General features: G+C 44.4%; 1 protein-coding gene across 4 annotated transcripts in view; it reads left to right on the top strand.

The window, feature by feature from the left end:
* KATNA1 (katanin catalytic subunit A1) overlaps positions 1-15,527 on the top strand; it is a 30,066-nt gene that overhangs the window by 1,903 nt on the left and 12,636 nt on the right. For 2 of the 4 annotated variants that reach the window (XM_014605527.3, XM_019488338.2), the window contains exons 2-3: positions 5,222-5,395; positions 6,162-6,319. In XM_014605527.3, the coding sequence (XP_014461013.1) occupies positions 5,234-5,395; positions 6,162-6,319 (320 nt within the window). In that variant the 5' untranslated portion in view covers positions 5,222-5,233. Of the gene's footprint in view, positions 1-4,629; positions 4,752-4,817; positions 4,918-5,221; positions 5,396-6,161; positions 6,320-15,527 lie in introns of those variants that run through there. The other 2 variants (XM_059713902.1, XM_059713904.1) reach the window with 2 other exon arrangements.

The following is a 15,527-nucleotide window of genomic DNA, read 5'->3' as shown; positions in this document are numbered from 1 at the left end:
TCCTGTCACCACCATTTCCCTCAGTACACTACTCGACCCCGAAGAAGAGGTAAGGGGGCAGGCAGCTTGGGCAGCCTGAGGGAAGCAGCGGTGGTCAGGCCATGGCAGCAGGGTAGAGCTGTGGCCTGGTGTGCAAGCAGCTTGTGGCCAGAGGAGGTGAGAGCAGTGTGCCCCCCCCCCCCCATTTGTTACTCTTCGCACTGCTTGCGGTGTGACTGGTGCAAGGGTTTTGGTGACGGTGGCAGCAGCAGTAGCAGTGAGTCTCAGTGAATAGAGATGGTTCCTGCCTGTGCTAGTTCATATATGTTACTGGTGTTTCATTCTGATCACAGAAAAATGGATTTTTGGTTACTGAAAAATAGGGGACTTTTTTATCAGAGAAAACTAGGATCCCTGGTCATGAATTAAGGATACTGGCAGTTTGCATTGTGCAAATTGCACAATGATGAATGTCACTTGAGAGTAATGAATTGCCATATGTTGATATTGCTATTAATGTTTCCTGCTGATATTGATTTCTGTCTTTAAAATTAAGACCTTGAGCTGCTTTAATCTGTAGTGTATAAGAAGTATTTTGGGACCAGAATACTTGTGTGTTTTCTGCTTAAACTATTTACTGGGTTGGGAGTGGCCATCGATGTCTACAAATGGGTCCTGGAACAAAAAGGTTGAGAACCACTTCTCTTAGAGCCATGGGTGTGGAATTGTCATTTGTCCTGTAAATTCATGAACTGCTTCTGTTGATATCCATGAGATGGCAGACTCTCAAGTCTCTTTCTACATTTGTTTTAAAACTTGTCTTTCAATGGTGGTCAGTGTTTTGTACTTGATGCAGGTTTCACCCAATGCTGTTCCTGGCCATCCTAAATCCTGGGTCCATTATGGGCATGTGAAACAAGCTAGGTTAAATTCTATTGTTAATGATGGGAATGACTTGATGAGCAGCAGTTGAGTTCCTATTTCAGTAATATCTGGGGAGTCATAAACATGACAAGTCTATTTATTATACTCTGAATAAGTTAAATACTGGCCTTTGGGGATGCAGCATAGAAGTACACATAGGAGTAAACCTGTTTGAAGTCTCTTGCCTGGTGATAATTTTACAAGCTTATTTTCATCATTGTTCCTATTTGCCCATAGATGTCTTGCGTACAACTTGGGGACTGGTCGTAGTTGATAAAACGCTAGACTTGCTGTATTGTGTAATAGATTTAAGTGTTTGTAGATATTTCTCAGTTAATATATATGGAAGTGCCTCAGTGTTACATTTTTTTTCTTTCCTATTCTGTCTTGTTTATTTAGCAAGAGATTTGTATGAGCTCCTTCCTATAATAGATGTACAAAAAACTATAACTCTTGGTTCCAAAATGATACCTTTTATTAGACCAACTGAAAAATGGCAAGGAAATTGTCCTTTTCTGCAAGCTTTTGGGGTCAAAGTCCCTTTGTCAGGCTCTGGGAAAAGTGTAGATGGTACAATATGGTAAAAAGTCCCCATAGGTAGGAAATAAACTTCATTTTTGCACAGAGGAAGCTGAAGATGGAAGGCTGTCCCTTTGGGTCCATGAGAGTGTCTTTGGGGGCTGTGTTGAGTAGCTCTTTGATGTGTTGATCAGGTAGAATTCCTTCCCTGGAGGTGTCAGATGGCAGGCAGGGAGGTAAAAAAAACAACAAACTTCCTTGTTCTGAAATGAAGTTTAAATTCCAAAATCAGCTAAAATTTAGCATCTTCCGTGTTTCAGGGGTGTACTTAGTAGCCGTGTCAGTCTGAGACAAAAAGACATATAAAAAACCAAGAGTTCTAGTTTTTTGTGTCTCTTTGTCTCAGACCAACACGGCTACCAAGTACACCCCTTCCTATAATAGAAGCATTTTCCTTCAGACTAGTTTTATCTGCTTATCTTCTTCACTTGCAATAGATAGTGAGAAGAAAGTGTTATACTGTCCCCCTAATTCACAGCTTCTGACCTTGTTCTGTGAAAGACAGTGTAACAGCTAGCAACAGCTAGATGTTTGTATCAATTGCAAAATAGCAAACCAGTGGTACAAGTAGGAGTAATTTGCACCTTGGTAGTTTAAAAACAATCTCAGTTAGTATCATGTCATGCTAGAATTCACTGGAATTAAGACATGTATCTTTTTACTTTAAACAGTGATGTTAAATAGGAAATAATTTCAAAATATGTTACAATTACCTGTGCCTTTTTAGTACCCTCACCTAGCTTGAGAGATTCCTAAGATCTTACTTGTTGAAAAAATGCCTGCATTTCGTTGGAAGTCCCAAATAAATCCTGCTGATCTGAATTTCTCTTTGTTCTCTTTTCGCATTGTTTGCCTGTTTGGCTTTTCTGTGGGCATCCATCCCTTCCTTCCTCCCTTTTTCTTTTGCCCAGAGCTCATTTACCATGGCAGTTCAACATCCATTTTTTGTTTTATTGTGTTCCATTTTCCTGGTTAGTAGTTCCATGTCTTCTTATTGTTTTATTCTAGGATCATTCACTTGTTTTTGCTTGTTGTTTTCTTGCTGTTTTCTCTATATACAGGAGAAAAAACTGTTTCTTATAGATGTCCCACTGCAGTAATATGTAAAATACAGAATTCTTGCACTGCTCAAAGATTTGCATTATATTTAACGCGCAGCTGTACATCGCTGTTTTACTCTTGGTTTGAAAAGCTTGCCACTGCCTTTAACTTGCCATTACTTGACTTAGAGCATGTATTAGCATCTTGCTTAACCTGCAGATTCAACCTGGGAAAGGCAAACGGGTGTATCTGGTAGGATGAGTCTGAGTGGAAGAGCTTGCTCCTAAACGCATTAGTCCAAACCGATGGCATTGTCTGCGCTAGGATCCTTTAGCTAGCTCCTGAAGAAGAGATTGTTAGCTTTCTTTTAGGTAAAAAGAAAATAGTTTTTTTCCTTAGAAAACGAAAACGCATCGTTTTCCCAAAGTCTTACTAACTTGGAATATATGTTCTTCATATCTGTTGAACTGATGGTTATTTTATATTGTGAAAAGGAACTGGGTGTTGTAGATTAAGCAAATAAAAGCAGAGCCAGACAGATAGCCAAAGTTCTAATACTTGTAGTAGGGGTGCACCAATAGAGTTTGGGGGCTGATACCAGTAGCTGATTTTTAAGGAGGCATATTCACGATACCAATCCAATTTCTGATACAGTTGCATGCAGCTGGAAAGTCTGTTGCGATGGACAGAGAGGAAGGGAGAGAAGGGGTGTGGAGGGGCAAATCAAAGCCCCCGTGAGGAGGGAGGGAGTGGGGTGGGGTACTGGAAGGAGCCATGGCTTGTCCCAGGGGCAGGGAGAGGGTGGGGGCACATGTACCTTTGGATCTGCATGGGGTGGGGTGGGGTAAGTTGCAGGCTGGGGCCAGGGCCACACCTGGCTCTTCCTGGTGCTTAAGGGGCCTGGGCTGGGGCTGCACTTGAGACAGGCGGAAGCAGCACTGGGAGGAGGTTATGGGGCACTGCAGCCAAACCAAATTTTGCTGTAGCCCCCTCCTCCCAGTGCTGCCGCCACCCAGCCTGAGCACAACCCCCAGGTGCTGGGAAGAGTCTGGCGCAGCCCCCGCCCCCCCTCACGCAGATCCAGGAGCACATCCCCCCCTGGCCCCGTGCCCTCCCAGGGTGTGCACAGCAGTGGGAACCGCAGCCCCCACACAAGCCATGGCTCTGTCCCGCACCCTGCCCCGGCTGAGCGGTGCCTGCCCTAACCCCTACCCACTCCCTCCCTTCCTCACCATGGTTGTGGGGGGGGGCATTAATCTGCCCCCCACATCCCACCACTCCCCCCCTCCTCTTCCACTACAACAGACTTACCAGCTGCATGCAGCTCCTCGCTGCCGGCATGCTATACTGCAGCTGTGTGTATGCATGGGCATTTATCTGCCAAATTATCAGCCATGTTAGGCCGATTTCCGATATAATCAGTTTTCTTTATATTGGTGTTGATCCTAATGCTGCTTGTCCTGCCACTGAAGGTGGGTCTGGATCTGGCCCCTGAGGAGCCCCACAGTCCAGATCTGGCCTAAGGGGCCAAACCAGTTTTACAACCCTGATTTAAAGTAACCTGTATAATTGCTGTTGGCATTTTCTTTTAATAAATAAATTGTATTTGGGTTAATGATATGGTCAGTTGAATTCCAATAATATAAAGGCCAAGAAGCTAGAGAGACTCAGAGGGATTGGATGTTATATGTGGGTAATAAAAATATCCAGAATTGTCATAGTTGATACTGAGTACATGTATCCTTGGTAAGGAAACAGAGAAACAGTTGGGTAAAGCATTAGAATTTTTGTTTTGCTTGTAGAGACTTTCTGTTCTGTTCTATTCCATTCTATTCTATTCTATTCAGTTTGATCAGATCTTTTAAAATGGAAAAAAGATCTTTTTTCATAAATTCCTTGGCACAGTGCCCTACCTTTTTGAGTAATTGGAAACATTGCATTATAACAAGATTATTTTCAGAGTATGTTCCAACATGTTAAAGGTTTTTGACTGTGTCTGTTTTTAGTTTCAGCTGTCTCAGCAACTACTCCCTGCATGTGTGGATTACAGTGATAGTAGATTAGGAAGCAGGTGGTGCTGTCAAGTTAGTGCAGCTGGTGCTGATTTCTTCTGTGTCCTTTCAGTTACTGGGCCAAAACTGGCTGTCTTTGAGCTTTACACATGTCTCCTGGGACCTTCTTTAAAGAGGTTGTGGGGGAGAACCTCCTTTCCTGACTGAAGACTCCAGGTTGGGGGATCTACTCATTTGACTACTTAAAAATAAAAGAAAAACTTGGCTCTTGGTGCTTTCACCTTACCCGCAGCTCATGTAGCATTAATAGTGCTGTACTGGTAATAAAAACACTTGCTCACAGCCTATTGTGAAATTCTTCTGTCTACAGGCCTAGGATAAGGTGGGTCACAGGGTGTTTAGCTGTGGTTCTTAAAGGATCTTTAGTATAATAGATTATTTCTTGCATGATGCAATAACTTACAGAATGAACTGCTCCATATATACTTACGGTTATGGAAGAGTACGGTTTCTCTATATTTATCTGTTGACTAAATAGTTACATTTAGAAACTCATCTTCTAACTAATTCATTCATTTTTTCTATTATTAAATGCAACAGAATATACCTGAGAATCTGAAAAGAATTTCAACATTAGTTTTGTATTTTTTACTAAATTTTTAATGTAACTTTTCATTTTTTTTCAGTTTACGTTGAGCATGAGTCTTGTTATGATCAGTGAGAATGTAAAGCTGGCCCGTGAATATGCCTTACTAGGGAGCTATGATACTGCAATGGTCTACTACCAGGGAGTTCTCGACCAAATGAACAAGTACCTCTACTCTGTCCGAGATACGTGTCTTCAGCAGAAATGGCAACAGGTGAGCAGCATTATTTTGTCAGGAAGCATTTTAATGGCAGAGAACTAAGCTAATACAGTCTACCTAGTTTAATCATGAGTAAGAAATACTAAAAAAAAAAAAAAATCCTAACTGTTCTTAACAAGCTGTTGTGTTACTATATTCCTAAGGCTTTGCAGGCTAATTATTTTTTTTCTGGTGGCACTGGCATTATAAGGAATGGAGCACAACACTAGCTTCATACTGCACTAACTTGCTTGCCAATTTGACTTCTCATTGAATGGAATAGTGCCCTTGTTATGGCTTAGTTAGTTGAACTTTTATATTACCATGAGGCAGACTTACTCCTTCACTTGAATGTCTTTCAGTAGTGGGGGTTTTGGCTCCCTCATACAAAATTAAGGTTACTGCATTCACTTCACACTGATGAAGAACAATAGTTTCTCTGAAGACAAACCAGTCTGTTAGGTTGCAGTCTCCTCACATTGTACATTTTTCTTAATACTGATGTGAAGGCCAGCATACTCCACAGCATGGAATCGGCATTAAACATGTCTCTTCAGTTATCTGACTGATCCTTCATATGTTTAAAAAAAAATCACAAAGACTGATTACACTATTTCGTGTCTAGCAAAAGAAATATTTAAAATATATGAGGCTGAGTTAAAGAATCAAGATACAAGTTCCACAAGGTTCTTTTTGCTGAGTGGATTCACAATGGCTTTAGCAGGAGTCTGTTAAAAGTTTATTTGCAATATGCTTTAATATACTTCATATTTTGCATCAGGTTTGGCAGGAGATAAGTGTGGAAGCTAAGCATGTGAAGGATATCATGAAAACATTAGAGAGTTTTAAACTAGACAGTACTCCCTTGAAAGCTTCACAACAAGAATTACCAGCTCACGATGCAGAAGTCTGGTCCTTGCCAGTACCTGCTGAACGTAGGTAAGAAGAAAATTATAGGCACAGATAACATTTTATAGGGTAAAATATGGTCTAGTTTCAATATGAATTTGCTCTGTAATAACTCCCCTCTCCTAGGGCTCAAACACAGTATTTGAAATAATTGATGCTTTAATAGCCAGATGTTGGGCCGCGAGTGAAATTTTCTGCATTTTGCTTCAGGATTTTCCTTTCTTGTCTCTAGTAGCATTCACAGCCTGCTTTTTAGGAGTAACTTTAAAACAGTCATCTTCTGATGGTTCCACGAAACTAGCTTTCCACTGCTGTACTTTTCCTTCTTCTTGTGTTGCAATGATACTGCGTGCAGCTAGTGTAAAAAGGAGGTAGAAGAGGTATCTTACTTGACCACTTTTCATAGTTCCCATTCTTAGGACCCTAGTATATAACTCCTCTACTGGCCTTTGCTGTTGCTTGTAGTTTTCCTCAGCAGGAAATGAGTGTGAAGTTGAAAATGAATGAGTGTGAACTTTGAAATGGGTGTGAAGTTTGTTGTTTTTTTGGACTGTTTCTGTGCTGCATAGCATTTACAACAGCAACAGTGAAACCAACATTTCAATAGCTTTGTCAGGCAGCAGAGGCCCAGGGGCTGCTTGCAGACTAAGGGAAATATTTCAGTCCTCATTCTTATTTGGAAGGCTGCCTTAGCAACTAAAAAGGCACAAATGTAAGCTTAAATTCTGTAGAAATCAAAGGCTTATGTCTTGATCTTACCAACTTTTACATTGTTTGATTTCTGCACCCCTGCAAAATTCTTTGACTTAACTGGACTCCATATAGGAAGAAGAGCTTACAAGTTTAGCATTTAGGTCTTTGACAATGGGGGTGTGCTAATGACTAAGTAGAGTTTTTGTACCTTTTTAGTTACCCAGATCCTAAAGGTAGAATTGTGGTTTGGAAGCTTTCATAAACAGTATTTTTAGTGTTGCTCAAGAAGTATGATTACTTAAAAATGGAGTATTTGACTGCTTTTAGTCTTGGGTTATAGCGGGTCCCAAAAGCCACAATGAGAATTCAAGCCACTTTGTGCCAGGATTATCCTTGTGTTGAAGGTTTGTTGTAGAAATCAAAACAGTTGAAGGGTGGGTCAGAAATGACAGAGATGTACAACATGGTAATTGCCCAGCCTCCCTTTCTAAATAAAATAGAACCTAAAGTGCTACATGGCTAGAAACCTAACTGTCTAGTCCAGTGGTTCTCAAGGGTTTGGCCCTAAGGGCCAGATGAATGGTGTGGGGCTGGTCCATGGGCTGGATTGGGGCCCCACATTGCTCCTGCCTGAACCCATGCCCAGAGGACCCCACATTGCCCATATCTGGCCCTGCAGATTAGGATTGGGTTCCAAGCCTCCCCCCGGTTGCCCCTACTTAGTCCCTTGTGCTAGGATCAGGCCCTATACTGCCCTGCACACCTGATCTAGCATGTAGGGCCGCAGCCTGCAGGGCTCCTTGAGGGTCAGATGACAGCACCAGCAGCTAGATCTGGCCTGTGGGTCAGGGGTTGAGCATCCTTTTTCTAGTCAAATATTTAACTCTGTCTGCTGTGTTTATAAATTAACTCTTTTCCATTTAAATCTGCCCATTATGATTTTATTTTAACCCTACATTTCTTCCTATTTATATTAAACTTCATCAGTCTCCTTTAAATGAACAATTCAATAATCTTCAGAATCTTGGTCCCAGATAGGTTTTTTGCCTGCAAATAAATGGACTTTCCAACAAGTGACAGAATTGCATCCCAAAGTGTCCTGACAGGGGTTAGTGACCATGAACATAACTTACTTTGCAGGGATTGAGGTTTTTGTAACCATGGTGCTAGGAAGTCAGTAAGTGGACTAATGCTTCATATGGCAAGTGACCAGGGCTTCCTGTCAGTCATAATGCTCGCTCTTGCAGCTTACCTTATCTTTCCTTCTAACCTGCATGTTGGAAAATATGCTTCTCTAAGAATTAAGGGGCATTAAAGCTTTATGAAGGTAAAGGAGCCCCACAAATTTTGGGGATCAGAGATCCTCTCCACATGTCCACTTGAATGACTTCTTGAGGGCTGCTCTCTGCACGTGTACTGTATTTCATAAAAATAAATTATATAGCAATTTAAATTGGCTTTAACATTGCAAGTTGGGATTTTCTGAGAACAGACTCTCAGGAAGGGTTGGAGAGTCATCAGTTCTTTTAATGAAAGTGCTCAAAGTAGGCAATTTAGGGCCTTTTAAAACAGGGGTGTCAAACTCATCTGGCCCTATGGACCAGGCTGCACGAGAGCCAGTGTGCAGGGCACTGCCTGCGGCCTGTACCCCAGGTCCCCTATGCTGTGTACAGTGTCAAGTCAAACCCACTCACTGTGTGCAGAGCAAGTTCTCCTATGCTGCGTGCATTTCCAGGTCCAGCCAGTGTGCTGGATGGAGTAAGGGGCTCTGGGGCTGTAGTGTCCCATGTGGCATATCAGGACATAGATTTCATAGATTTTTTGGTTCGGAAGTTACCTTAGTAGTTCATCAAGTCTCACACACTGCTCTGGGCAGGAAAGAGTGCTTGGGGTCAGATGACCCCAGCTAGGTGCTTGTCCAGTCTCTTCTTGAAGATCCCCAGGGTAGGGGAGAGCACCATTCCCTTGGAAGCCCATTCCAGGTTCTGGCAGCCCTTACTGTGAAGTTCTTTCTAACGTCCAACCTAAATCTGCTCTCCATCAATTTGTGGCCATTGTTCCTAGTTACTCCAGGGGGTGCCCTAGTAAACAGAGTATCTCCTATTCCCTGCTACCCTCCCCTGCTGAATTTATAGGCAGCCACAAAATCACCTCTCAGCCTTCTCTTGTGAAGGCTGAAGAGATTCCACAGGTGCTTCTCAAGCAAATCCCAGGATGTCATTCTCCCATTGTACTTGGCCTTGGTGAGGCTGCAGCTGGAGTACTGCATCCAGTTTTGGGCTCCTCAATTCAAAAAGGATGTAGAGAAGCTTGAGAGAGTGTAAAGGAGAGCCACGCGCATGATCAGAGATCAGGAAAACAGACCTTATGGGAGAGGCTGAGAGCCTCCATCAAAGCTGACCTCGTGAAGGAACACCTTGAGAGGCTGGATACCTTCAAGTCAGCCGGCCCTGACAGTTTACACCCAAGGGTACTCAAGGAGCTGGCAAGCATCATAGCTCAGCCCCTCGCACAGATCTTTGAGAACTTCTGGTGAAGTGCTGGCAGATTGGAAGAAGGCCAATGTGGTGCCTATCTTCAAGAAAGGGAGAAAAGTGGATCCAGCAAACTACAGGCCCATCAGCCTGATCTCTGTCCCGGGGAAGGTCTTGGAAAAGATTATCAGAGAGGCCATCCTTAACAGATTGGCTAACGGCAACATCCTCAGGGATAGCCAGCACGGGTTTGTTGCAGCTAGGTCTTGCTTGACCAATCTCATTTCCTTTTACGACCAGCTGACCTATCACCTGGACAAGGGGGAAGAGATTGATGTCATATATCTTGACTTCAAAAAAGCCTTCAATCTAGTATCCCATGTTCACCTCTTGGCAAAACTGGCAAACTGCGGCCTCAGCCGCACCATGATCCACTGGCTGGGGAATTGGCTCTACGGTAGGACCCAGAGGGTGGTGATGGATGGAAGTCAATCATCATGGTGCCCTGTGACCAGTGGGGTCCCTCAAGGCTCTGTCCTAGGGCCTATACTATTTAACATCTTCATCAGTGATGTGGACATTGGTGTCAGAAGCGGACTGGACAAGTTCGTTGATGACACCAAACTCTGGGGTAAAGCATCCACACCTGAGGACAGGAGGGTGATCCAGGCAGACTTTGACAGGCTCAGGAAATGGGCGGACGAGAACCTGATGGTTTTTAACACCGAAAAATGCAAGGTTCTCCACCTTGGGAGGAAAAACCTGCAGCATGCTTATAGGCTTGGCAGTGCTACACTGGTTAGCACTACAGGCTAAAGGGACTTGGGGGTCATGATTGACCACAAGATGAACATGAGCCTTCAGTGTGATGCTGTGGCTAGTAAAGCAAGCATAACACTGGCTTGCATCTGCAGGTGCTTCTCAAGCAAATCCCAGGACGTCATTCTCCGGTTGTACTCGGCCTTGGTGAGGCCGCAGCTGGAGTACTGCATCCAGTTTTGGGCTCCTTAATTCAAAAAGGATGTGGAGAAGCTTGAGAGAGTGTAAAGGAGAGCCATGCGCATGATCAGAGGTCAGGAAAACAAACCTTATGATGAGAAGCTGAGAGCCATGGGACTCTTCAGCCTGGAAAAGTGCAGGCTCAGGGGTGATCTGGTGGCAACCTATAAGTTTATCAAGGGTGCTCATCAGGATCTGGGGGAACATCTGTTCAGAGCGCCCCAAGAGATGAAAAGGTCGAATAGTCACAAACTCCTCCGTGACCGTTTCAGGCTGGCCATAAGGAAGAACTTCTTTACTGTCTGAGGCCCCAAGGTTTGGAATAGACTGCTGCCAGAGGTGATTCAAGCATCTACTTTGAACGCCTTCAAGAGACATTTGGATGTTTATCTTGCTGGGATCCTATGACCCCAGCTGACTTCCTGCCCCTGGGGCAGGGGGCTGGACTCGATGATCTGCCGAGGTACCTTCCAGCCCTAGTATCTATGAGATCTAGGTCCCTCAGTCTCTCCTCATAGGGCCTTGCCTGCAGGCCTCCAACCATACAAATGGTCCTCCTCTGAACCTTCTCAAGATTCTCTGCATCCCTCTTGAAGTGCAGCACTCAAAACTGGACGCAGTACTCCAACTGCAGCCTGACTAGTGCTGCATAGAGGGTTAGCATCACCTCCCTGGACCTGTTTATCATGCATGATAAAGTGTGGTTAGCCTTGTTGATCCCTTTGTTGCATTGATGACTCATGTTCATCTTGGAGTCAGCTATGATCCCTTTCCACTGCTGTGCTGCTAAGAAGGTCATTCCCCAGCCTCTAAGTGTGGGTGGTTCTTTTTGTCCAAGTGCAGCACTTTGCGCTTGTCTTTGTTGAACTGCATCCTATGTTGTTCTACCCATTTTTCCAACCTATCCAGATCCCCCTGGATCTGTTCCCTACCCTCTGGTGTGTTAACTTTGCCCCACAATTTGGTATCATCTGCGAACTTGGACAGGGTGCTCTCCATGCCCTAATCCAAGTCACTGATGAAGACATTGAATAGCACTGGTCCGTTGGACCGAGCCTTTTGGGACTCCACTGCCCACATCTTTCCAGATCGATATGGACCTGTCCACCACCACTCTCTGGGTGCGACTCCCAAGCCAATTTGCCACCCACCTGACCATGTAATCATTTACATCACAGCCTGTCAGTTTATTTACAAGAACAGAATGAGAAGCTGTATTGAAGGCCTTCTTAAAGTCTAGGTGGATGACATCTACCTCAACTCCTGCGTCTAAGCATTTTGTGACCTGGTCATAAAAAGAAACAAGGTTAGTCAGGCAGGATCTACCTGCAAAGAATCCATGCTGATTTCCTTTTCAGCATTATTTCCCCTGCAAATGTGATCCGTAATGATTTTTTCCAGAGTTTTCCCAAGGATAGAGGTGAGACTAACTAGCCTATAGTTTCCTGGTTTCCCCCCTCATCCCCTTCTTGAAAATGGGGACCACACTGGCATTTTTCCAGTCCTCTGGGACCTGAATGCTTGAACAGCTGTGCCAGCGGCTCTGCTATGACACTGGCCAATTCCTTCAGCACCCTTGGATGAAGTTCATCCAGGTCTGCTGATTTGAACACATTCAGCCCCTACAAGTGCCCCTTCATGAAGTCTGCACTAAAAGTTGGTGGGCTGGTGTCCCTCCTGTGTCTGTCTATGATCCAGTTGAGAGGTTTGTCTTTGTCTGTGTCTGGGAATACAGATGCAAAGAACTCATTGAAGAGCTCAGCTTTGTCCCCTTTCTCTGTCACCATTTGCCCTAATTTGTCCTGTAGGGGTCCTATGCTACCCTGCACCTTCCTCTTGCTCCCTATATACCTGAAGGACTTTTTGTTGTCCTTAATTTTTGTCACCAGCCTAAGCTCTAATCCTGTTTTGGCCTTCCTAACTGATTCTCTGCAAGTGCGAGCCAGGGAGGTATACTCCTCCTTGATAGCTACCATGGGTGACTGGTGCCGCCTTAGTCAGAGGGGGCACATGTGCCCCCCAGCAACCAGTTCCCCCACGGCCTATCTTGGGGGGGGGGTCCCCCTTGGCCAATCGCTGCAGCCGCTTCTTGGAGCACAATGATGCTCCACTTCCCGGCTGGTGCTTCCAGGGGGGGCACCAGCACTCCTGCCTGCCCCCCCCCCATCATCTAAGCAGCAAGCACAGCCAGTCAGGGGGTACACCAGTGCTCAGGGGGTGGCATGTGCACCCCCGTGCATCCCCTATGTGGTGCCACTGGTAGCTACCCCCAGTTTCCACAGGCTTTCCTGGACTTTCCTGTGCAGCCAAGAGGGTTTCTTGGCCTCTTTTTCCCCTTTCATGCACAATGGGATTGTCTCCTTCTGTGCTTGTAGGATTGCTCCCTTGAGGAATGATCACCCTTCCTGGACCCCATTTCGCCAATGCTCTTGAGCTTTAACACCTCTAATTAATCTCCTGAGCACACTGAATTAGCCTTTCTGAGGTCTAGCACTTCAGCCCTGCTGATTAGTTAACCCACCCTTCGCTGGATAGTGAATTCAGTCAATCGATGGTCACTATCCCCTAGGTTACCTTGTACCTGCAGATTCCCCACCAAGTCCAGCAAGGCGTTTCCCCTAGTGGGATCGTATACCTCCTGTGTTAGGTAGAGGTCTTGTATGGAGGTTAAGAACCTATGTGAGCAGTTAGATTTGGCTGACTGCTCCTCCCAGCAGATGGATGTCAGGGTAATTTAGGTCACCCATGACAACCTTATCTCTTGACTGAGAGGCTATGGCCTCTGAGTTTGTGGCCATTGTTTCTAGTTACTCCAAGGGGCGCCCTGGTAAACAGAGCATCTCCTATCCCTTGCTGCCTCTCCCTGACAAATTTGTAGACCACCGCTAGATCACTTCTCAGCCTTCTTTTATGGAGGCTGAAGAGATCCAGATCCCTCAGTCTCTCCTCTTAGGACCTTACCTGCAGGCCCTTAACCATAAAAGTGGCCCTCCTCTGGGCTCTCTCAAGGTTATCCACATTCCTCTTGAAGTGCGGTGCCCAAAACTGGACGCAGTATTCCTGCTGCGGCCTTACCAATGCCGCATAGAGGGGAAGCATCACCTCCTTAGACCTGCTCATGATGCACTTCTTAATGCATGATAGAGTGCAGTTAACTCTGTTGATCACTTTGTCATATTGTTGACTCATGTTCATCTTTGAGTCAACTATGACTCTGAGATTCCCTTCCTCTGCTGCGCTTAGAAAGTCATCCCCCAGTCTGTAAGTGTGTTGGTGATTCCTTCTCCTTAGGTGCAGTACTTTGCACTTACCTTTGTTAAACAGCATTCTATTTTGTTCTGCCCACTTCTCCAGCTTGCCCAGATCTACCTGGATCTGTTTCCTGCCTTCAAGTGTATTTACTATAATTTGGTGTCATCCGTGAATTTGGACAGTGTGTTGTCCACACCCTCATCCAAGTCACTGATGAAGATATTGAACAGCACTGGTCCAAGGACCGAGCCTTGGGGAACCCCACTGCCCACATCTTTCCAGGTCGATACCGACCCATCCACCACCACTCTCTGGATGCGTCCCACTAGCCAGTTCACCACCCACCTGACCATGAAATTATCTAAGTCACAGCCGCTTAGTTTTTTTATGAGAATGGGATGTGAAAAGGCTTTTTTTTAAATCCAGGTATGTGACATCTACCTTGACTCCTGCATCTAAGCAATTTGTGACCTGGTCATAAAAAGAAACAAGGTTTGTTGGGCAGGATCTACCTGCTATGAATCCATGGTGGTTGCCCTTCAGCATTATTTTACCTGCTGGACTCCCACAAATATAATCCTTAATCATTTTTTCAAAGGTTTTCTCAAGGATAGAAGTGAGATGAGACTAAACAGTCTATATTTACCTGGATCCTTCTTCCTCCTCTTTTTGAAAATAGGGACCCACAGTCCTCTGGGACTTGTCCTGAGCACCATGAGTGCTCAAACAGTCCTACCAGTGGTTCTGCCATGACACTGGCCAATTTTTTCAGCACCCTTGGACGAAGATCATCTGGGCCTTCTGACTTGAACACACCAGGCCTCTCTAAGTGTCCCTTCACTAGGTCAACACTGACCCTTGGTGGGCCAGTGTCCCACCTGTGCTTGTCCATAGTTTAATTTGGAGATATATCATTATCTGTGTTCAGGAATACCGATGCAAAAAAACTCATTGAAGAGCTCAGCTTTGTCCCTCCTATCCATCACTAATTGCTCTAGCAGGGTCAGTCTGGATCATACATGTCCACCGGCTGGGTCCAGCCCACAAACCATAAGTTTGACACCCCTGTTTTAATTTTATTTATTAATTTTTGTATTTCTGTTTCTTGGGATAAGTCAAAGGCATTGGGAAGGGATGTGTGGGCAAGAAAGAAAGCTTGCATTCTTAAAGTCTCAAGATGAGATTTGGAGGCAGGTTTAAATTTGCTTTTATCAGTAACAACTAAAAGTTCTGCTTCAGGAGAATGGTATGTTTGTGTACCACGTGTTCATCTCTGAAACTACAGTCTGATGCTTTCTGTGATTTCATAAACCTGCTACTGAATTAAGTGTAGCCTTCTGATAGAGAGCCTGACTGAGTATCGATAACACTGAAAATGTTGGGGTTTTTTGCATTTTTCTCTTGGTTTACAGAGGTCATGTAAGCCTCCTGAAGGGGTAGAGTGCTCCAGTGGGTTCTTGACTTCCTAAACAATAATTAAGCTTTCCTGAGAAACCTTTTCAGTCCATGCCATGATAAAGGAAAGTGAACTGTAGCAAAGAAAAACTGCAATATTTCTTTTTGTTTGTAAGCTCCTCAGTACCAGGACTACCTTTTATCTTTTTGGTACATAGTACTAAGGTTATTACATGTGCCTGACAAACGAGTGTCAAGCTTCTAGTGGTGGTGGAAGGGAAAATGGGGTTGAAAAGAGAAATTTTTGTGACTTAAAAAATAAAGTTATCTTTGAGCAAAATACCATTGTAACAAAATAAGTAAATACAAATGACATATGTTAAATAATCTTTGCTTGGGATAAGCAGCTTCTGCACTCCATAGTT

This window comes from Alligator mississippiensis, chromosome 1 (genome assembly GCF_030867095.1).
Source record: "Alligator mississippiensis isolate rAllMis1 chromosome 1, rAllMis1, whole genome shotgun sequence".
NCBI classification, from domain to species: domain Eukaryota; kingdom Metazoa; phylum Chordata; order Crocodylia; family Alligatoridae; genus Alligator; species Alligator mississippiensis.
Note: the sequence above shows the minus strand (reverse complement) of the source record. Positions and strands in the feature narration are given on the sequence as shown.